Source organism: Lithobates pipiens, unplaced genomic scaffold, assembly GCF_037356315.1.
Source record: "Lithobates pipiens isolate NorthernLeopardFrog02 unplaced genomic scaffold, aLitPip1_a1.2 Scaffold_25, whole genome shotgun sequence".
Taxonomy (NCBI): Eukaryota; Metazoa; Chordata; class Amphibia; order Anura; family Ranidae; genus Lithobates; species Lithobates pipiens.
Genome location: NW_027507787.1, coordinates 163,964,840 through 163,987,681, shown reverse-complemented (window position 1 = coordinate 163,987,681; position 22,842 = coordinate 163,964,840). Strand labels below are relative to the sequence as shown.

The 22,842-nt window shown below is 44.4% G+C and overlaps 1 protein-coding gene across 1 annotated transcript in view; it reads left to right on the top strand.

Moving 5' to 3' along the window:
* SORCS3 (sortilin related VPS10 domain containing receptor 3) overlaps positions 1-22,842 on the top strand; it is a 962,887-nt gene that overhangs the window by 505,690 nt on the left and 434,355 nt on the right. Inside the window, exon 5 of the mRNA XM_077455086.1 lies at positions 15,282-15,355. Within this exon, the coding sequence (XP_077311212.1) occupies positions 15,282-15,355 (74 nt within the window). The remainder of the gene's footprint in view (positions 1-15,281; positions 15,356-22,842) is intronic.

The window sequence follows — 22,842 nt, the reverse complement described above, 5'->3', positions numbered from 1 at the left end:
GCGCTGAGTGGATGGGTGAGGGGGGGGGGGGGCAGCTGGTCGGCTTAGGAGGGCTGCTGGCCAATCAGGAAGCCAGCAGGCAGGGGAGCAGGGAGATGACATCATCTCTCACTGCCCTGCATCCCTCCAGTTCCGCCTTCACTGTGTAGGAAGCTGTGTGCAGCAGAGAGATTGCATCATCTCTCTGCTGCCTATCTTCACATTGGGACCCAACAAAAGACCACCAGTAGGTGACAATCCGCAATGTGTGGCAGACTACGTGGCAAGTGGCAATCCACAATGTGTGGCAGGTGACGTGGCAAGTGACAATCCGCAATGTGTAGCAGGTGACGTGGCAAGTGACAATCCGCAATGTGTGGCAGGTGACGTGGCAAGTGACAATCCGCAATGTGTGGCAGGCTACGTGGCAAGTGACAATCCGCAATGTGTGGCAGGTGACGTGGCAAGTGGCAATCCGCAATGTGTGGCAGGCAACGTGGCAAGTGACAATCCGCAATGTGTGGCAGGTGACGTGGCAAGTGACAATCCGCAATGTGTGGCAGGCAACGTGGCAAGTGACAATCCGCAATGTGTGGCAGGTGACGTGGCAAGTGACAATCCGCAATGTGTGGCAGGCTACGTGGCAAGTGACAATCCGCAATGTGTGGCAGGCAACGTGGCAAGTGACAATCCGCAATGTGTGGCAGGTGACGTGGCAAGTGACAATCCCCAATGTGTGGCAGGTGACGTGGCAAGTGGCAATCCGCAATGTGTGGCAGGCTACGTGGCAATCCGCATCTGGTGGCAGGCGACGTGGCAAGTGACAATCCGCAATGTGTGGCAGGTGACGTGGCAAGTCACAATCCGCAATGTGTGGCAGGCTACGTGGCAAGTGACAATCCGCAATGTGTGGCAGGTGACGTGGCAAGTGGCAATCCGCAATGTGTGGCAGGCAACGTGGCAAGTGACAATCCGCAATGTGTGGCAGGTGACGTGGCAAGTGACAATCCGCAATGTGTGGCAGGTGACGTGGCAAGTGACAATCCGCAATGTGTGGCAGGCTACGTGGCAAGTGACAATCCGCAATGTGTGGCAGGCAACGTGGCAAGTGACAATCCGCAATGTGTGGCAGGTGACGTGGCAAGTGACAATCCCCAACGTGTGGCAGGTGACGTGGCAAGTGGCAATCCGCAATGTGTGGCAGGCTACGTGGCAATCCGCATCTGGTGGCAGGCGACGTGGCAAGTGACAATCCGCAATGTGTGGCAGGTGACGTGGCAAGTCACAATCCGCAATGTGTGGCAGGTGACGTGGCAAGTGGCAATCTGCAATGTGTGGCAGGTGACGTGGCAAGTGGCAATCTGCAATGTGTGGCAGGCTACGTGGCAAGTGACAATCCGCAATGTGTGGCAGGTGACGTGGCAAGTAACAATCCGCATTTGGTGACAAGTGACAATCCACATTTGGTGGCAGGCGACATGGCAAGTGACATCCTCAGGGCTCCCATTGATTCTGCAATATGGTGAGTTGAACCATTTAATTTTATATTACAATGTATTAATAATGCGCTTCAATCATCCTGACACCATAACAGCCATGGTGCCGTAATGATTGAAGCGCCAATACCAGCCATTTCCCATATAAATTGCCCCCCAAAAACATATTTTATAGCAGTGCCCCTCCCGAGATTAGACTCTGGATCCGCCCCTGTTCTAAAGCTGGCCATACACCTATAGATTATCTGCAGATGTTCTATGGTTAGATGGAATAAGTGGGAGATTCCTCCATCCACACAGTTTAGTGAACATGGAGAAATCTGTTGCACTTTTTCCATCTAACCATAGAAAATCTGCAGATAATCTATAAGTGTATGGCCAGCTTTACACATGAATATGCTTTGATCTAAACCATTCCATTGTAGCTCGGACAGCTATTGGCTACTGGCTATGAACTTCCTTATTCTAGTCCGGTCGAACGTGATCACATTCGAATCCATCGGACTTTGGTGTGCTTATGTGTGGCCAAGTCCATTTGTTCGGAAAGTCCGTCGCAACTCCACCAAAAGACCGTCTGGAACACTGTTTCTCAACTCCAGTCCTCAAGGCGCCCCAACAGGTCATGTTTTCAGGATTTCCCGCAGATGAAATGGCTGTGGTAATTGCTAATACAGTGAAACTGATTAAAACACCTGTGCAAAATAATGGAAAACCAGAAAACATGACCTGTTGGTGCGCCTTGAGGACTGGAGTTGAGAAACACTGGTCTGGAAGAGCGTCGGACCTAGTCCTTGAAAAGTCCGGTCGTCTGTACATCGCATTACAATCCTCTGAGGGCTTCACAGAACAGCTGTATTTATACTGAGATTAAATTACACACAGGTGGACTCTATTTACTAATTAGGCGACTTCTGAAGGCAATTGGTTCCACTATTTTAGTTAGATTTAGATTTTAGTTGGGAGTATCAGCATAAAGGGGGCTGAATACAAATGCACGCCACACTTTTTATTCAGATTTATACAGATATTTATTTAGATATTTGAAAAAAATTTTTTTAAAAACATTTATCATTTTCCTTCCACTTCACAATTATGTGCCACTTTGTGTTGGTCTATCACATAAAATCCCATTAAAATACATTTACGTTTTTGGCTGTAACATGACAAAATGTGGAAAATTTCACGGGGTGTGAATACTTTTTCAAGACACTGTATATCAGCGATATAAGTTCAGCTTTAATATTGACAGGTACACTGCCCCAAAATTTTTTTTTTTAAATCTATGTTTGCGATAATTCGATGGGAATACATAAGTGTTATTTTTTTTAATAATAAATGGTTGCTGATAAAGTCTTCTCTGTTGTGTACGAAGCCGGTTTTCTGGAATTTTCTCCGGTGTGTTATCATATCTGTTTACTTGTTATTCATCCTGTTTCTCAGGATTGTTAAGAAGGGGCCAAAGCACAAGATCAGAACTGCTGTGATTCATACTAATCTGAAAAAAAGTCATCATTAATTCTGTTCAGCCATGGATAGAGAGGGAATCTCTGGGCAAACAACGCAGGGAGCACCAAGCTCCGCACTGGTAGAAACGTATAGCAAATGAAACCTCTGATGGCGTTGTGTTCAACCTCCTGAATTCTAATAGTTGACAAAGAAGGTTTATTATTAATTACACTGAGTCTCCTGCTACAGGGAAAGGCATTGACCCCTGAGGCCCTAAAGTAATGTTAAACCTTCTTTTATTTTTTCAGATGCTGTCAGTAAGACATTGGGGTGTATTTATAAAAAAAAATAAAAAAATGTTTGCTATTTATTCATAAAAAAAGAGTGGCTTGGGAAGATACTGCATTCTGGCCACTAGATGAAGCTGAAGATCAAAGACATTTCTATGATTAAAGCAGTGTTTTTCCAATCCATTCAGTTTTTTTGCATAAATAACATTCGATCTGTGGCTAAAATATGCATGACAAGGGGAAACAAGGGTGGGACTTTTTATGAGGAAATAAATGGATAACTTCATATGCTTCCATCCAGGGGCGTAACTAGAAATCACAGGGCCCCATAGCAAAAGGTTGTATGGGCCCCCCCCCACAAAAAATGAACTAATGCCACTGAACAACAGATTATTACACTCATGTGACACAGTACCCAGGCAACAGCTTAGTGTGTAGAGTGTATACAGCAAACTAATTTTGGAGGGCTGGAGGGTGGATGTTATCTATGTGTACCTGCTATCAGTATGCCTTGGGTTTTGCCAGTGTTTCCCACAATACAGTAGCCAATATTTGTTTGCCCATACTATAATAAATACGTATATGATGCCATTATACTGTACACTGTGAAGTCTGAATATGATTGCATCAGCTACAGACTGTGTATCAGGCTGGGTTCACACCGCTGCGGCAGCCAGAACCGGATGTGAGTCGCACCGCACTGCAGTGCAAATCGCATCCGATCTCTGTGCGATGCGAGTTCAGCCATACAGATAGTATGGCTGAATTCGCATCGCACCCGCCGCAAACTCGCACGGGACCCTTTTTTTGGTCCGCAGCAGAATCGGATCGCATGGGTGTTCACACCATGCGATCCGATTCCTGTCCAAGTTTGCAGATCGCACTGCGATATGCGAACTGATCTGGGGGTGTCATTAACATTTCACTGACACTCCCAGCAGTCCGCATAGGGCAGTGTGAACTGCCGGCGGGAGGCATGCGATGCGGGAAAACGCTGCGCATTCGCGGCGTTCCCGCATCGCTCCAGTGTGAACCCAGCCTATAGGCTGGGTTCACATTGCAGCGATGCGGGAATGCTGCGAATCCGCTGTGGGTTCCCGCATCGCATGCCTCCTGGCGTTAGTTCACACTGCCCTATGCGGACTGCTGGGAGCGTCAGTGAAATGTTAATGACACCCCCAGATCAGTTCGCATATCGCAGTGCGATCTGCAAACTTGGACAGGAATCGGTTCTCGATTCGATTCTCCTGCGGACCAAAAAAAGGGTCCCGTGCGAGTTTGGGCCAGATGCGATGCAAATTCAGCCATACTATCTGTATGGCTGAACTCGCATCGCACAGAGATCGGATGTGATTTGCACTGCAGTGCGGTGCGAATCACATCCGATCTCATAAACCGCTGCAGTGTGAACCCAGCCTAAAACTGTCTGTCTACAGCTTGAGCCAGGCAGCAATTATTGCAGGACACACTATCTGACTGACACACTGTGTTACACAAATGAGACTGTGCCAATTACAGGCCACACTGACACTGTTACACATCAGACTGTCTGTACCTTCTCTTCTTCTCAGCTCTAGCCTGAGTCTCCATTCCAAGCTGCAGACCGTGTGGGACAGCCAGCCAAAGCACTGCGCGGGCTCCTCTGCACCATTGTGGGTGGGACTGGAGGAGGGAACGACATCACGATAAGGCAGACAATTCACCGCGCCTGTGCTCAGCACCTCATTCACTCATTGGCTGTCACGGCACCTGTCACTGGGCACACAGGAAGCAGCCTAATTGTAATCGTGATGGGCATTGGCGGAGTCTGGCGGATGACTTCCAATTCAATTGGCAGACACAGACAGCACTGGTCGGACAGCACACTGCACGGTCAGCAGCAATGCAGAGTCAGAACACACAGAGGCATCACTATTCGGCGGAGCCGTGGCCGCCGCCAGGCCCCGCAGACTGACATGCCACACTCACATGATGTTTCATCAAGGTCGGCCTGCATCCTCCCAGCTAGTCTAGGCAGCAGTGCGTCTGTAGGCAGCCACCTAGCAGGAGATCGCCCTGCATTCACAAGTGAGATGTCTGCATTCCTCATACTCACTGGGCCCCTCTCAGCTGCGGGCCCCATAGCGCCCGCGTGTGTCGCTATGGCGGTAGTTCCGCCACTGCTTCCATCCCTAATATATTGAGAAAAGGGGGGAATTATGGGACTTTAAATGAAGCACACTACTAAAGAATAAAATGCAATCATGTTTATTGATTCCTGGTAAACAATCATATAATAATGATACATTTTATATAATCATTGACAATAGTTGACAACTTGATATTGCATGTACCGTATATACTCGAGTATAGGCCGACCCGAATATAAGCCGAGGCCCCCAATTTACCCCAAAAAACTGGGAAACTTATTGACTCGTGTATAAGCCGAGGGTGAGACATGCCTGTCCATCCCTGTGTGTCCGTCCATCCCTGTGTGTGTGTGTCCATCCATCCCTGTGTGTGTGTCCATCCATCCCTGTGTGTGTGTCCATCCATCCCTGTGTGTGTGTGTCCGTCCATCCCTGTGTGTGTGTGTGTGTGTGTGTGTCCGTCCATCCCTGTGTGTGCAGCCTTGTGTGTCCAGCCTACCTGCGTCCCGAGCCTGCGTCCCGAGCCTGCGTCCCGAGCCTGTGTGCTTCTGCCATGCCAGGATCGCCGTTCTTCTCGTCTGACAGACGGCGTCGGCGCCTCGGCGGCCATTCCACTGTTCAAAAGCCGCGCCTCCGTCTGTGATAGGCGGAACACTCAATTTCCCAGCAGTCTGTGTTCCGCCTATCATGGACATCCTCTCATCCTCGTCCGTAGTATGAGGATGAGCGGATATCCGTGATAGGCGGACCACTGACTGCTGGGAAATTGAGTGTTCCGCCTATCACAGACAGGGAGGCGCGGCTTTTGAATAGTAGAATGGCCGCCGTCTGTCTGCTCGACACGCTGATCGGGCAGGCAGGCGGCGATGACTCGAGTATAAGCCGAGGGGGGCACTTTCAGCCTCAAAAAAGAGGCTGAAAATCTCGGCTTATACTCGAGTATATACGGTATATACATATATTCCAGCATAAATTAGAATTACATAGTTACATAGTTACACAGTTAGTAAGGTTGAATAAAGACACCAGTCCAGGGCCGGGACAAGGGGTGGGCAGAAGGGACGGCTGCCCTGGGCACTGTGGTATCATGTGAGGTGAGTGGGGGCACCACAAGGAGATTGGGGGGGGGATTTTTGTTGGAAGCGGGAACTTGGAGAGGGTAAGTATTGTCCTAGGAAGGGACATTTGTGGGGGTATGCTAAGAGTGTTAATTTAGGGGGCTTTGTGTTTGGAAGGGGAATGAGAAAAGATTTGTGCTTAGAGGGAGGATTTGGGGGGGCATTTGTGCTGGGGGGGTCCCAGTGGGGGGGGGGGGGAGATGTGTACTGGGAGGAAAAATTGGGAATTTTTAGGGGTAGAAAATTTTTGCTAGGAGGGGTGATTTTTTTGGGGGGGGGGGGCATTTGAGCTGGGGGGTTTGGCGGATGGGGGGCAAAGATTTGGGCTGGGAGGGGAGATTTCAGCAGGGGGAATGATTTGTACTGGGAGGAGGGAAAATTATGCTTAGGGAGAGTGAAAAGGATTAGTGCTCAGTTTTTTGTTGAGGAGGATTTGTTGCCACGTAATACTCATACATTTTGTGTGTGGGGGGGGGGGGGCGCAGTTTGGCATGTTCGCCCTGGGCTCTAGAAGACCTTGTTCAATCACTGCACCAGTCCATCCAGTTCAACCTGAGTGAGTGTCTACAATTGTCTTATCCCTGTACATTGCACACTCACATCGGTCCCTAACCTCAAGGAGCCGACAATCCAAAGTCCCCATTCATATACTAGGGCAATGTAATGCCCTGTACACACGGTCTGATTTTCCGACAGAAAATGTGCGATCGGATCATGTTGTTAAAAAATCAGATCGTGTGTGGGCTCCATCTGACTTTTTCCGTCGGATTTTCCGACGCACAATGTTTGAGAGCAGGATCTAGAATTTTCCGACAACAAAACCCGATCTCATAAATTCCGATCGTGTGTAATCAATTCCAAAGTGCCACGCATGCTCAGAATAAACTAAGAGATGAAATCTATTGGCTACTGGCCCGTTTATAGTTCCGACATACAAGTGAACAGCAAACAGATAGTTAGTACATTAGACTTGAAAGGAAAAAAATAGCCGAGAACATTTGATTTTGCCTCATGTACACAGAATGAAAGTACCAGCGATTTTCTTGAATAAATAGCTATGCAATTAAAAAAAAAATACACCCCTTATGTTGTCTGTTGCTCCTTCCTTTGCGTGAGAAACACATAAAAGAAGTCACTGACCCTTTTGCAAAATTATGCTGCATTAAAACACATTTTCATCTATTAGCAGATGTGTGGGAACTATTTTGGGAATTATTAGCACCACCACATGTCTACTAAAGGGCAGCACTTTTCTGTGCTTGTCTGCAAAGCTTGTGATTTTGCATGCATTTCTGGCAAGCATAAAGTGTGAATATAGCCATAATAAATATCTCTGTGCTCCTTGAAATCATCCTCTGCAGTGAAACGTATAGGGCGGAGCTAGTGGTGACGCCATCACGCCCACCTGTTATGAGTAGTGCAGCCATCTTTACATGCTTACTTTCTATTTTAGTTTATGAGTACCTCTTTGGTTTTAATAAAATGATGAGTGTAAGTTTGTATTTACGTTTCTTGGCCCGCTGACCACCCTACAATGCACAGTGCATTGGAAGCCCTGATTGGCTGAATCAATGAAGGATTTGCCCAGAAAGGACACAGAACACTGTCAGAGCCATGATTTGAGAAAATAATGACAATGACTGTACCCAATAATGGCTTATTGCTCATAGACCCACCCCCCATTATAAAAGGTGCCTTCCCAGAGCAGCTATTTGCAGTGTGATATTGGAGTGGAGAGAGACAGAACAGGGCTCTGTTCATTACTACCAGCGAGTTTGTGTGCTATTGTGATTCTATTGTGAGTGTAAAGTGTAAGTGTAATGTCAGGGGTGCCCAGACTTTTGAAGAGCGAGGGCCACTTAATCGACTTGGTAACCGGTCGTGGGCCACAATGAGCAGAGCGGGTGGATGTCCATGTCCACTCTGCATATGTAGAGTGGACACGGACACAGCCCACTATACTCTTATTTTTTAGCGGATGGGATTGGAGGTAGGACGTTTACGTCTGCCACTCCTTAGAGGTGCATGGAGGGTCGAATTGGGTCAGACTGACCATGTGAAAGGGGCCCAAGGCTTCTTTTACACTGATGCGCTGCGTTTTTTCTGCACTGTGGGTGCAACGCAGTGTACCTTTGGCTTTCCAGCACTTTGCAATAGGCTTCTATTATATTCTGCAGGTTTGGTGCACTTTCAGAAAGCTCAAACTCGCAGGTAATAACAGAAGTCTATGACTCAGTGCAGGTAACCCGCAGGTGCACTGCTATACACCCGCAGATCAGTTTGGATGGGCACCCCTAGTGTAGGTCGACCGTTCATTTTTACTATAGTGTCAGTTTAGTTTCAGGGCAGGTTTACTGCAGTATTTTGAAGTGTATCAGTTTAGTGTGTCACACCAGGTTTACTAGTATATTGAGGCGTGTCAGTGTAGAGCTTTACTGCAGTATAGTAGTGCATCAGGGCATTTTTACTGCAGCATATTCCAGTGCATTAGTGAATATATGCATATATTGCATATATTGAAGTGCGTTAGTGCACATTTATGGTAGTGTATTGAAGTGTGTTATAGCAGTTTTACTGCAGTATATTGAAGTGCGTCAGTCCATTTTTTCTGCAATATATTGTTGTGTATTAGTGCAGTAAGTCTGTGTAGTGAGTATTGAAGTCAAAGTGCACCAAACACCACTTTTCATCCATGAAATTGCATCCAAGTACACATTTCCCCATCTCTATTACATTTTGGTTATAAGCCCCCCCACCTTCATGTCTGGGAGGCCAACAAGGACAGCAAGGAGAGGCAGACATTCCCATGGCACTGCAAAGGGACCAGCAGCATATGTGTCCACAGGCAAAGCTGAATGTGGTCTGTTCTCAGGCAGGACATAATTTCCTCTGTTTAGTGATGTTGCCTATGCCATTCAGCCACAGCATGCAGAGGAGGTGGTGGACTGGCTTACTAAATCATTGTCCTCATCCTCCGTCACCCAAGCAGAGAATAGTGCGCAGTCCACTACAGCTGCCAGAGTAGCTTATTCTGCCTCCTTGTCCACAGTAAGGATGAGCCGAACACCCCCCGGTTCGGTTCGCACCAGAACCTGCGAACAGACCTAAACTTTGTGTGAACTTTAGAACCCTATTAAAGTCTATGGGACTCGAATGTTCAAAATCTAAAGTGCTCATTTTAAAGGCTAATATGCAAGTTACTGTCCTAAAAAGTGTTTGGGAACCTGGGACCTGCCCCAGGGGACATGTATCAATGCAAAAAAAGTTTTAAAAACTGACGTTTTCGGGAGCAGTGATTTTAATAATGATTAAAGTGAAACAATAAAAGTGTAATATTCCTTTCAAATTCGTACCTGGGGGGTGTCTATTAGAGGTCAACCGATATGGGTTTTTCTCTGGCCGATGCCAATATTTAGAAATTGCGGCGGCCGATGGCCGATACATGATGCCGATTTTTTTGGCCCGATGTTAGGCCGATTTTTTATTTATTTTTTTCCCTTTTTTCCCCCCTTCATCTCATAAAATCTAAGTTGGACACCTTTCACACTGGGGCGTTTTTCAGGCGATTTTGGGCTAAAAATAGCGCCTGTAAATTGCCTTCAAAACGGCTCCCCTGCAGTCTGTGTGAAAGCCCGAGTGCTTTCACAATGAGGAGATGTGCTGGCAGGACGTTAAAAAAAAAAAAATCCTGCAAGCAGCATCTTTGGAGCGGTGTAAACCGCTCCTCCACCACTCCTGCCCATTGAAATGAATGGTCACCACTGCTGAAGCGCATGCAATGCAATTTTGCAGCAGTGCTTCACTGCCCCGCTAGCAGCCAAATAGCGGGGCTAAAATGACGGTAAATCGCTGCTAAAACTTGCAACGTTTTACCGTCAACGCCTGCCCGATCCAGTGTGAAAGCAGCCTTAATAAGTGATGCAGAAAATTTCTTACACATTTATTAAACAAAACAAATCTCCAATCAGTTCACTTGTATTTATAATTTAGATTAAAAAATAAAAAACTATTTATTAAATACACAAAAACAGGTACTCAAAACTTTTGGACGAAAAAAAAAAAAGGGAGCTAACTTGCGTTTGAAAGACCTCTGCGCAAATACCGCGTCACATAAAATATTGCAACAACTGTTATTTTATTCCCTAGGGTCTCTGCTAAAAAAATATATATAATTTTCGGGGCTTCTGAGTGATTTTCTAGCAGAAAATACTGGATTTTTACTTGTAAGCAACATGGTTAACCTGAGAACTTCTACACAGGGAGTTCAGCCCATTGAAGAAGAAACATTGTATCACTTTGATCTTTTCTTGGCAGCCTGCCCAGAGAGGAGGAAAGTCCTTCAGTGATGTCTTCAGGCAACTTACATTGACTTCTATTACAGAAGTCTTTTGCAAGTTGCACTGAACATGTAATTGGCCGATGCCGAATAATTAAAAAATGCCAAATATCGGCTGATATATCAGTTGACCTCTAGTGTCTATAGTATGCCTGTGAAGGGGTGCATGTTTCCCATGCTTAGAACTGTCCCTGCACAAAGTGTCATTTCTGCAGGAAAAAAAGTCATTTAAAATCACTTGTGGCTATAATGAATTGTCGGCTCCCGTAATACAGAGAACACTCATTGAAAGTCATTGATAAAAAAATAATGTGTGGGGGTCCCCCCCAAATTCAATTACCAGGCCCTTCAGGTCTGGTATGGATGATAAGGGGAACCCTGTGTCAAATAAAAAAAAATGACGTGGGGTTCCAAATATCCATACCAGACCCTTTATCCGAGCATGCAAACTGGCAGGCCGCAGGAAAAGAGGGGGGGGCGAGAGAGCGCCCCCCCCCCCCCAAACCGTACCAAGCCACATGCCCTCAACATTGGGAGGGTGCCCCCCAAAACACCTAGTCCCCATGTTGATGGGGACAAGGGCCTCATCCCCACAATCCTTGCCCGGTGGTTGTGGGGGTCTGCGGGCAGGGGGCTTATCGGAATCTGGAAGCCCCCTTTACCAAGGGGACCCCCAGATCCTACCCCCCCATTTGAAATGGTAACGGGTACATTGTACCCCTACCATTTCACAAAAAAAGTGTAAAAAATTGAAAAACACACAGACACCGTTGGGAAAATTAAAAAAGATTCCAGCGTTGGTAAACCACTCTCGATATCCTGCGATGGGTGATCATCTCTCCGGGGTCCAGCGATGGATGATCTCTCCTCTCCAGGTCCAGGGTCCAACGATGATGTCCAGGCATGTAACCTCCCACTCAGCACCCGACAGCCACACAAAAGGGATGCAATTCTGTTCCTCATCACCTTTCAGATCTACCCCCAGATCTATACCTCATGACCTCTCAGCAGCCTCTACTGTCAGGGATGATGGTATAGCGAAGGGTGTCCCAGGTCGTTGCAGCACATCTGCCAGCAGCACACCACCAACTGTAGACTATAACAGGCAAATTTCTCTGCCCCAGGTGCTGCAGCGAAAAGAAAAATGCAGTCACTGCCATCCAAGTGCCCAGCATCTAAATGCAAGTTTGTCCAAATAAAGAAAGCTTGCAGGGAAAATCTATTTAAATGTAATTTTTATTTCTTTAGAAATGTCAGTTTTGCTGCAGCAGGTTCTATACGTGGTACAGATGCATCACTTTAGGCACGATATTTGAAGGAATTTTTTGTTTTTATTGTTTCACTTTAAGAATCAGTAAATCACTGCTTGATTAAAAAAAAAAAAATCATTGATACTTGTCCCCCAGGGCAGTACCCAGACCCCCATGGCCAATAACTTGCATCTAAGCCTTCAAAATGGGCACCTTTTTTTCAGTTTGCATCCCATAGACTTCAATGGTGTTCGTTATTCAGCTCCAAACTTTCGCGATGTTCAAGAGTTCTGGCAGAAACAGAACCATGGGGGGGTGTTCGGTCCATCTCTACTCGTGAGTACCATTGGTGGAGCAAGCTGGGCAGCCTAGATGGCGGGTTGAGGTAGATTGAGGCTTGATTTCTGAGCATGGTTATACCTCTTTTATTTTGGAGGTCAGAACATCTGGTAAGAGGCTTATGTATTTTGATGATGGTGGTCCACTAGATTAACCTCACAAGAATTTATACACATAGTTGGACTTTATTAGACTTTTATTCAAGTTTGTTGAATTTAAGCATATAAGGTTTACTTAATTTAAATGTACAGATCAAAATTTTCTATACACATAATCAATACGAGATGAACTGGAATTCCACTTTAGAAAACTAAAGACAGACTCCAAACTGACAACAAGCAATTTTTACAGACAAAAGATGGCAAAGCTAGAAAACAGATGGAAGGAGCAGAAATAAAGGAAAACAATGGTGTTGGTGAGATTTATAGAGAGCTTATGCTGCATTTACCCTGAAAACTTACTCAAAGGTGAAATTACACTTTAAGGAACAGTCATCCCACTCTTGCCCTGTTGTTTCATTATCACTCAAGCTGCACTGTGGCCGCTCACTCTTTAGACATCTCGGTGATAAATAGACGGATGATTGCGCTTGCACAGTGAGCAAATTCAAGAGTGCTTTATCTTGAACATCACTCCAGAGCCAAGAATCACTCACACAGAAAATTAGTCAGCTGGAAATTGATTGAAATAGCAAAATCTAACCCCAAGAGGGGAAACAGGTTTAACTCATTCTAGGGGGAAGCAAAGCTTCCGACTTGGTAAGGGGTTTTCCATTGTTTTCCGATTTTTTTTCAATAGGCATTGCAGAGCATAGTGATGATATATATCGTATTGTAAAAGTGTTGAAACCCATTGCACTTAAATCAGTACTACACTTAAATAAAAAGACAAGTAATACTTAAAGAGGAGAGGACCTGTATTGTGGAAGCTGTGTCCAACAAAGTCAAAGAAGTCACATTGCCTATGGTGTCTCTTCAGCTAATCTTTTCTCCAAGACTAAATTTCCATGCCTTGGTCTGCAATGTACTCCTGTGTGGAGGCCACCATCTTGGTAGAGGCAGGGCTATGCTTCCTCATGAAACAGCTCTCTTGCCCCCATAGACTGGAGATTGATGGCTGGTGGAATGTAATGAAAAACTAGCAAGAGAGATGGAGGAAGCACAGTTGGATGGAATTAAAGCCTAAGTTTGATGTAGCTTTAACCACTTGCCTACTGGGCACCTTTACCCACCCCCTTCCTTCCCAGGCCAATTTTCAGCTTTCAGCATTGTCGCACTTTGAATGGCAATTGTGTGGACATGCAACACTGTACCCAAATTAAATTTTCAGCATTTTTTTTTCTACACAAATAGAGCTTTCTTTTGGTGGTACTTAATCACCATTGTTTTGCTTTTTTAATTTTTGCTAAATAAAGAAATTATAGACTGAAAATGTTGGGAAAAAAGGTTTTTCATAGTTTTTTATAAAATTTTGCAAACAGGCAATTTTTCTCCTTCACTGATGTGCGCTGACGAGGCTGCACTGATGGGCACTGATGGACCCTGATGTGCACTGATGAGGCTACGCTGATGGCACTGATAGGCTGCACTGGTGGTCACTGATGAGGCAGCACTAATGAGGCTGCACTGATGTGTGCTGATAAGGCTGCACTAATGGGCACTGATAGACCACACTGATGGGCACTGCTGAGGCAGCACTGATGAGGCTGCACTGAAAGGCAGCACTGATGAGCACTGATAGGCGGCACTGATGGGCACTGTTATGTGGCACTGATGCATGACATCAAGCTATACATAGGTCGGGCGATCAGGAAGAATTTGTTTTCCCCCACTGGAGCAAATTGGATCATGCTTTATTGCTGTTTTTTTGCCTTCCTCTGGCTCAAAAGATATAGGATAGTATATAGTCTGGGATCAAATTAGTGGAACAACAATCAGTATCCGAAGCCAGAAGGGATTTCAGCAAAGCCAGTCTTTAAACAGGAACACAGGAGATGTTTCTTGTGATGTTGTCTGAAGGCAGAGCTCCTCTGGACTAGACAGCTTAAGTGGGCAGGACAGCCGAGCAGGATATCAACAACAGCTGAGTAACTGTGGAGAGAAATGGGAGCTGGCAATTAGCCAACAGCTGAGAGAAGGAAGGGCTGAGCCCAGCCCTGACACGATGCCAAGAGCACACCACCCACATTAGCCCATCCCACTAATGTCAGGAGCACACCATACAAAGTACCCCTCCCCATACCAAAAGTGGCCCACTCAGAACCCCAGAATGGCCATGGTAGGTGGAGTCGAGGAAAATGAGCAAACATCTGTTCATTGATTTCCTCTTCAGAGAATGAAGCCAGATATAACAAATGATTGGTCACATCCGAGATCAGCATTCTCCAGCAGGGCTGGCAGCCAGGGAAGAAAGCTGATCAAGCATGGTTTGTGCTTGATCTGCTTCAGTCAGATCCACAGGTGACCCTTCTGTCAGACAGAGATATAAACTCTTGAATGGCCACCTCAAGCTTTGCATCTGTGGTAAAACTGTGATCCAATCATGCAAGAGAGAATAGAAACAACTTGCGTATCAGTTACCGTATATACGGTGTATATATATATATATATATATATATATATATATATATATATATTGTCATTTTTTTTAGATCATTTTTTTAGAGAGTGGGTTTAACTAGTCTCACCTTGTTTTTATTTTTTTTTAATTTTTTTTTAATGGTTAATATGTTCCCTTTAAGGATGTTCCACCGTGTCTCAATAACCTTTGATTGTATAAGAAAAAGAGGAGTTGCAAAAGTGAAACGATGTTTTTGGGGTTCTTATCTACTATAAAATTTAAAAAAATATATATTTTTTTTAATAAACTAACCTTTTTTTCATTTTTATCTCCTTCCAGTTATACAGCTCTATGGATTTTGGAAGAAGGTGGCATCTGATGCATGAAAGGATAACACCCAACAGGTTCTATTGGTGAGTTTCCAGCCATGCTTTCTATTTATTTTGGGATGTCCTCTGGTGTTGTAATTTTGTTCTAAAGAAGCTGCACATGTTATTATTATTTTTTTTAAATCAGATGTTTAAAAAGGGTTATTGCTGAATACTAAGTGGCTGCACATGCTCAGAGAGAACCCCTTTTATTTTTTATTTTTATTTTTTTACAGATCCTTGCTGGTCCAACTTAGTTCACTGCGCCAATATGAGCCGGAAGTGGGAGAGCCCCCCTAAAATAAGTGCCAAAAGTAGGGGGGGGCGGGTAAGGGTACAGCAAACAAGCGGAGCTTACCCTACAACCTATGGTATATACAGTATCTCACAAAACTGAGTACACCCTCACATTTTTGTAAATATTTTATTCTATCTTTTCATGTGACAAAACTGAAGAAATGACACTTTGCTACAATGTAAAGCAGTGAGTGTACAGCTTGTATAATAGTGTAAATTTGCTGTCCCCTCCAGTTAACTCAATACACAGTCATTAGTGTCTAAACCGCTGGCAACAAAAGTGAGTACACCCCTAAGTGAAAATATCCAAATTGGGCACAAATTTCAATATTTTGTGTGGCCACCATTATTTTCCAGCACTTCCTTAACCCTCTTGGGCATGGAGTTCACCAGAGCTTCACAGGTTGCCACTGGAGTCCTCTTCCACTCCTCCATGATGACATCACAGAGCTGGTGGATGTTAGAGACCTTGCGCTCTTCCACCTTCTGTTTGAGGATGCCCCACAGATCCTCAATAGGGTTTAGGTCTGGAGACATGCTTGGCCAATCCATCACCTTTAACCCTAGCTTCTTTAGCAAGGCAGTGGTTGTCTTGGAGGTGTGTTTGGGGGTCGTTATTATGTTGGGATGCTGCCCTGCGGCCCAGTCTCCGAAGGGAGGGGATCATGCTCAGCTTCAGTATGTCATAGTACATGTTGGCATTCATGGTTCCCTCAATGAACTGTAGCTCCCCAGTGTCGGCAGCCCTCATGCACCCCAGACCATGACACTCCCACCACCATGCTTGACTATAGGCAAGACACACTTGTCTTTGTACTCCTCATCTAGTTGCCGCCACACACACTTGACACCATCTGAACCAAATAAGTTTATCTTTGTCTCATCAGACCACAGGATCTGGTTCCAGTAATCCATGTACTTAGTCTGCTTGTCTTCAGCAGTTTGCAGGCTTTCTTGTGCATCATCAAGAGGCTTCCTTCTGGGATGACAGCCATGCAGAACAATTTGATGCAGTGTGTGGCATATGGTCTGACCACTGACAGGCTGACTCCCCACCCCTTCAACCTCTGCAGCAATGCTCGCAGCACTCATACATCTATTTCCCAAAGACAACCTCTGGATATGATGCTGAGAACGTGCACTCAACTTCTTTGTTTGACCATGGTGAGGCCTGTTCTGAGTGGAACATGTCCTGTTAAACCGCTTTATGGTCTTGGTCACCGTGTTGCAGCTCAGTTTCAGGGTCTTGGCAATCTTCTTATAGCCTAGGCCATCTTCATGTAGAGCAACAACTCTTTTTTTTTTCAGGTCCTCAGAGAGTTCTTTGCCATGAGGTTGTGAGAAATCTGGTGCTAACAGACACTGGCTGGGAGGGTTACTAACTGACACTGACATCACTCTGGTGCCACTAATACAGTGATCAGTGAAAATACTGTACACTATACTAATTATTATTATTATTATAATACATGATTTATATAGCACCAACAGTTTGCGCAGCGCTTTACAATATGTGGAGGGGGGGAGGCAGCACAATTACAATACAGTTCAATACAGAAGGGACAGGAGGGCCTTTGTCATGGAGTTTAAATTCTAAAGTGTAGGGGATGTGGTACAACAGGTAATAGATGCTGGGGATGATTTGATGGGGATGGCTCAGCTACAGTTGTTATGTAGGTGTGGGATAGGCTTCCATTAATAAATTACGTTTTCAGGGAACTCTTAAAGGTGGACAGGGTAGAGGCTGATCGGACATACCAGGGTAGGGACATCCAGAGGATGGGAGAGGCTCTAGTGAAGTCCTGTAGGTGAGCATAGGAGTAGGTAACAAGGGAGCTAGAGAGCAGGAGGTCCAGGGAGGAGCGGAGGGGATGATTTAGGTGATATCTGCAGATGAGGTTGGTGATGTAGCGGGGGGCAATGTTGTGGATGGCCTTGTATGTTGTGGTTAGTATTTTGAAATATGTATGGTGGGGTAGTGGATGTTTAGTGGAAGCCAGTAAAGGGATTGTCAGAGAGGGGCAGCAGTCATGGATCGGTTAGTGAGGTGTATTAATCTAGCAGAGGCATTCATAATAGACTGAAAGGGGGATAGCCTGTGTAAGGCTAATGACACTGGCTGGGAAGAGGTTAACATCTACGGGCAATAAAGGGGTTAACTGTGTGCTTAACAATGTGTAATGTGTGCTGCTTTTACTTTCTGATCTTGCTGTTTCTTCTCCTTGCTTTTCAGGGAGAAAAAACAGCCAGATCGCTGTTCACAGTACACACAGATTTCTGTGTGCTTGTAAACACAGAATTCTGTGTTGATTGGACACAGCCGATCAGCTGATTTCAGCTGAAATCATTGGCTAAAACCTGCTTCCAAACTTGTGCTTTGTCCAATCATAGCAAGGATTGGTAGGGGACCCACGCACCCAGAAGAATCCCAAATATGTACATGTATGTGATAGTGCTTGTACCAGCCACCCTCTCTCAGTGTATTTACTGTGTCGGCGGATAGTTAAAATGTCATTCCTTCAGACTCACTCAGCCGATCACAGATTGGGGTAAAGGGCCAATGACAGTGGCCCTTTATCATGTGATCAGCTGTGTCCAATGACAGCTGATCACGGAAGTAAACAGATGTCGGTTATCGGATTTTCTTTTCCCATGCTGACTGCGTGACAAAATTAGAGTCCATAACTGGATTGTGTTAAAGGGACAACGGCACTGATAATCAGGGCACTAATTATCAGTGTCCTGATTATCAGTGCAGTCCCAGCAGTAATGCCAATCAGTGTCTACCAGTGCGTCCAATCAGTGCTCATCAGTGCTTCCATTCAGTGCTCATCAGTGCTGTCAATTAGTGACCATCAGTGCCTCTTCATCATTGTCACCTATCAGTCCTGCCTATCCGTGCCCATCAGTGTTACCTATCAGTGCCCATCAGAGCTACCTATCAGTGCTGCCTATCCATGCCACCTATCAATGCCCTTATGTGCCACCTTATTATCAGTGCAGTTCCAATCAGTGCCCACTAGTGCTTCCAATCAGTGCTTATCAGTGCTGCCAATCCGTGTCCATCAGTGCTACCTATCAGTACCCCTCAGGGCTGCCTTTCAGTGCAGCTTCATCAATTCCGCCTCATCAGTGTCCATCAGTGCAACCTATCAGTATCCATCAGTACTGCCTCATCAGTGCCCATCAGTGCCATCTATCAGTACCCATCAGTGCTGCTTATCAGTGCCTATCGGGGAAGGAGAGAAATTAGCTGTTTGCAAAATTGTATAACAAACTATGAAAAATAATTTTTTTCTGTCTTTTTCTTTATTTTAGCAAAAAAATTAAAAAACCCAGTGGTGATTAAATACCACCAAAAAAAAGGTCTATTTGTGTGAAAAACAAATAAAAATGATAATTTCATATGATATAGTGTTGCATGACCGCACAATTGTCATTTGAAGTGTGACAGCATGGAAAGCTGAAAATAGCCCTGGGCAGGAACGGCGTAAAAGTGCCCAGTAAGCAAGTGGTTAAATGGTTATTCCAGGTGATACAATTTTCTTATTTCAGATATTTCCACATACAGGACCCAAAGTGACATTTTTCGTCATAGCAGAGCGAAGTAAATTTAATTAAAGAAGTCTTTGCTCGCCCAAGCGATCATGAGAGTGGGAAAAACTGCTGTACAGAAATAATAAAGGACGGGGTGATTCTTCACTCTCCTTCCCGTAATGTTATGGAAATCCGTGACACGCACGGTAATCTTGTGATGCTCGCAGTGGAAATTAAATGTATGGCGGCCCGTTAAATGATTTTCTTTTAGTGAATTTATACACTCTAGGCAAAAAGTTGAACCGCAGCCCCGGCCTTTTTTGCTCAGCATCATGCTTGCCGTCGCCCTAATGAAAGTTACAGTTTATTGATGCTCTGCCCAGTATTAATGCGGTTTTAAGTAGTAATCAGGCTCGTTACGGATGCGTCTATCTATCTGAAGGATCGCAGGCGCTTATCTCTGGATGATTCAAATGGCTGCTTCAAAATTGAAGATTCATTTTCACGGTGATATACACGGCACTTTACATTATGACATCTGCATAAACTCCCGGGTACGCTTTTCAGTTTAATTAATGCAAAGTGATTTGAAAGCGAGTGTGAAGTCATTCTAGACATTTTACAGAAGGCTGTTTAGCACATTTCATCCAGGAGAGATCAAACTGCATTTTGAAAGGAAATTATTGGTGTATTCGTGTATAAATATTTAGGCACATTTATGAATCGGATCCGGGAAAGAAAATATAATGGATTTGAGCAAAATGTACTTTCTTTGTTTTTTTTTTAATTATTAAGTATTTAATCATTTCCCACTGACAACTGATGACTCATCGGTTGTTAAGGACGTAGCAGCTGCCCGTTCCTTAACAACCATGACAGTTACTGGTTGTTAAGGATGCTGACGGTCGCCCTCTCCTTAACAACTGGCTATTCACAGTCTGTGTTAAGGGCGCTGACTACTGCCAGGCTTTCGCTCCTAAAATACTGCATGACTTCATGAAATAAGTCATTGTTTTTAGCAGCGTTTTTTAGTGAATGCCAAATTTTTTTTTTTTAAACGTACTGTGCGCTGTATCCTGTAACCCCCTAGGATTGCACTCTTTAACACTTTACTGCCAGGCCTATAGTACAATGACGGCTGAGCGATGGCCCTCCCAATGGGGTCGTATGCAGAACAGTACAATTACAATATATAATAATAATCAATTCATAAATGATACTTTACAATGGATTTGAATGGCTGGGGCCTTTTCTTGTATTTTACTTATTCACCAACTTATAATAAACATGTCCAATTTTATTTCATAACATTTGTTTACTTTCTACAATATAATTCACTATAACTCTCTTTAACAGCTCGAGTTAATACTTATGACATGTTGGAAATTCATATAACTGTCCCTTTTCTTGAGAAAAGGACTACAGCACAAAACAAGGGCCACGACGATGGGAGGGAGGGTGGGATGCTCCTTCTTCTTTGCTGCTCCACCTCTGTCTGTTGCTCCTACGCATTTTTTATTCCTTTTATAAGGGCTAGCTTGTGCCACATGTGATTTGGCATGCTTTTAGCCAATCATATTGTTTAAATTTTTTATTAAAACGTTAATAATAACTGTCATATTTTAGTTTGCCCCGACCCCATAGGTGGGCGGAGCAAATTTATTTTGCCCCTCCCCTTTCCCTTCTGACTGGATGTCATATGACGTCAAGAAGAACAAGCTGCACGCGGTGATCGGTGGTGTGGTGCTCTGACACACTGCATCTCCAATCACGGTAAAGAGCCTATGATGTGGGCTCTTTACCATGTGATCAGCTGGGTCAAATCACAGCTGATCACATCGTTACTAGGAAGTAATGGTTATCGGCATTCCTCTATTTACATTGACAGGGCATGAGTAGCGGTTAGCCGAAAAGCAGCTTTCCTGACAGGGGGGTCTGCACTGAGATCAGTGCAGTAATTATCAGTGCAGCCCCATCAGCAACTGTGATGCCTGCCAGTGCCCATCAGTAATGCTTGTCAGTACCTCCTCATCAGTGTTACCCATCAATGCCCATCCATGCTCATCATTGGCCATCAGTGCTGCCTATCAATGCATATCAGTGCCCATCATTGCCACCTATCATTGCCCATAAAGGCTGTGCATCAGTGCCACCCATCAATGCTGCATACCAGTGCTGCCTATCAGTGCCCACCTGTGCTGCATATTAGTGCCTCCTCATCAGTGCCCATCAGTGCCACCTCATCAGTGCTGCCTTATCAATGCCCATCAATGCTACCTCATCAGTTCTCGTCAACATACTTACTTGCAACATTTTATAACAGGAACAAAGAAAACGTTTTTTTTCACAAATTTCAGTCTTTTTTCATTCGTTTAACAAAAAATCTAAAATCCAGGGGTGGTTAAATGTCACCAAAATAAAGCTCTATTTGTCTCCAAAAAAATTGTAAAAATGTTGTTTGGGAACAGCATTGTTGTTTGTGAACAAATGTTGTTTGGGAACAGCGCTGAAAGCTGAAAATTGGCCTGGACAGGAAGGGGATGAAAGTGCCCGGTATTGAAGTGGTTAAACAAAAAAATTAAAAAAAAACACCTTTTCACTTTCCCCATTGTCTCCTTATCCTTACTTACTGCCAAAAAAAAGCAGCTTTTCCTGGAAATGTCCCAAAATTTGATGACATTTTAAGAAAATAAAAACTTTTATTTAAGCTCTTCTCTACAGATCCTGGCAGCAGATCAGGTGGACTGCTGGCAGAATATAGTTTTACCTTTTTTGCTCATCTCTGAAAATGATGCAAAAAACAAAAAAAAAAGATCCAAGCACCACAGAGGGAAGCTGACAATTAGTGATGACAAGGATAATTACACAGGTCCACAAGTAAAATACAATCCGAAAATAACCAACGGATACAGCATCAGCAAACCACTTATGGACAAGTCCATGCAAATGTATTAAATCTGTGGCTTCACGTCTGCTTTACATAATGCTGAGAAATGCTGCCATTGAAAAAACCTGTCTGAATTTTATGCAAAAAAATCTTCCAGATGACAAGGATTTTAAAAAGTGAAATGAACAAGTTGAACAGACTGAGGGCTAAAAGGTAAAGGGCAAAAACAATGCAACCCTTTAACCCTGTAATTACTATAAAGTATTTCAGATTTATGTTTTTTACTAAAAACTTACTAAATGGCCTTTTTTTAAAAATAAAATGGGTAAATAAGGGAACATTGTTCTAAAGTGGTTGTTATTTACCAGAGGCATACCTAGAATCTTCAGGGTCCCAGTGCAAGAAACTATAAAGGGCCCCCCGACCCCCAGCTGGAGCCCCCCACGGTAGCCGAACACCAGGGCCTGGTCACAAGTGTGACCTTTGGGACCCTTGAAGTTCCGTCACAGGTATTTTTTTTTTGCTGTTTACCATTTTTTTAATGTATTTACAATTTTTATTTTTATTATTTTTTTACATTTTTTTGGGTGAAATATCATGGATCTAAACAGACCTCTGATGCTCCACCTTTGAGACAGAGAAAGGAGATTGAGGACACAGCTCTCAAGCACCATCTTTGTAGCATCAGCTGCACAGAATAAATGAACAGGAATAGCTCTGTACAGAGCTTCCTGTTCATTCACAAACTAAAGTAAAGTAAACACAGTTATGAATGAACACAGTGTACTATGTTTCAGTTATGAATGGACAG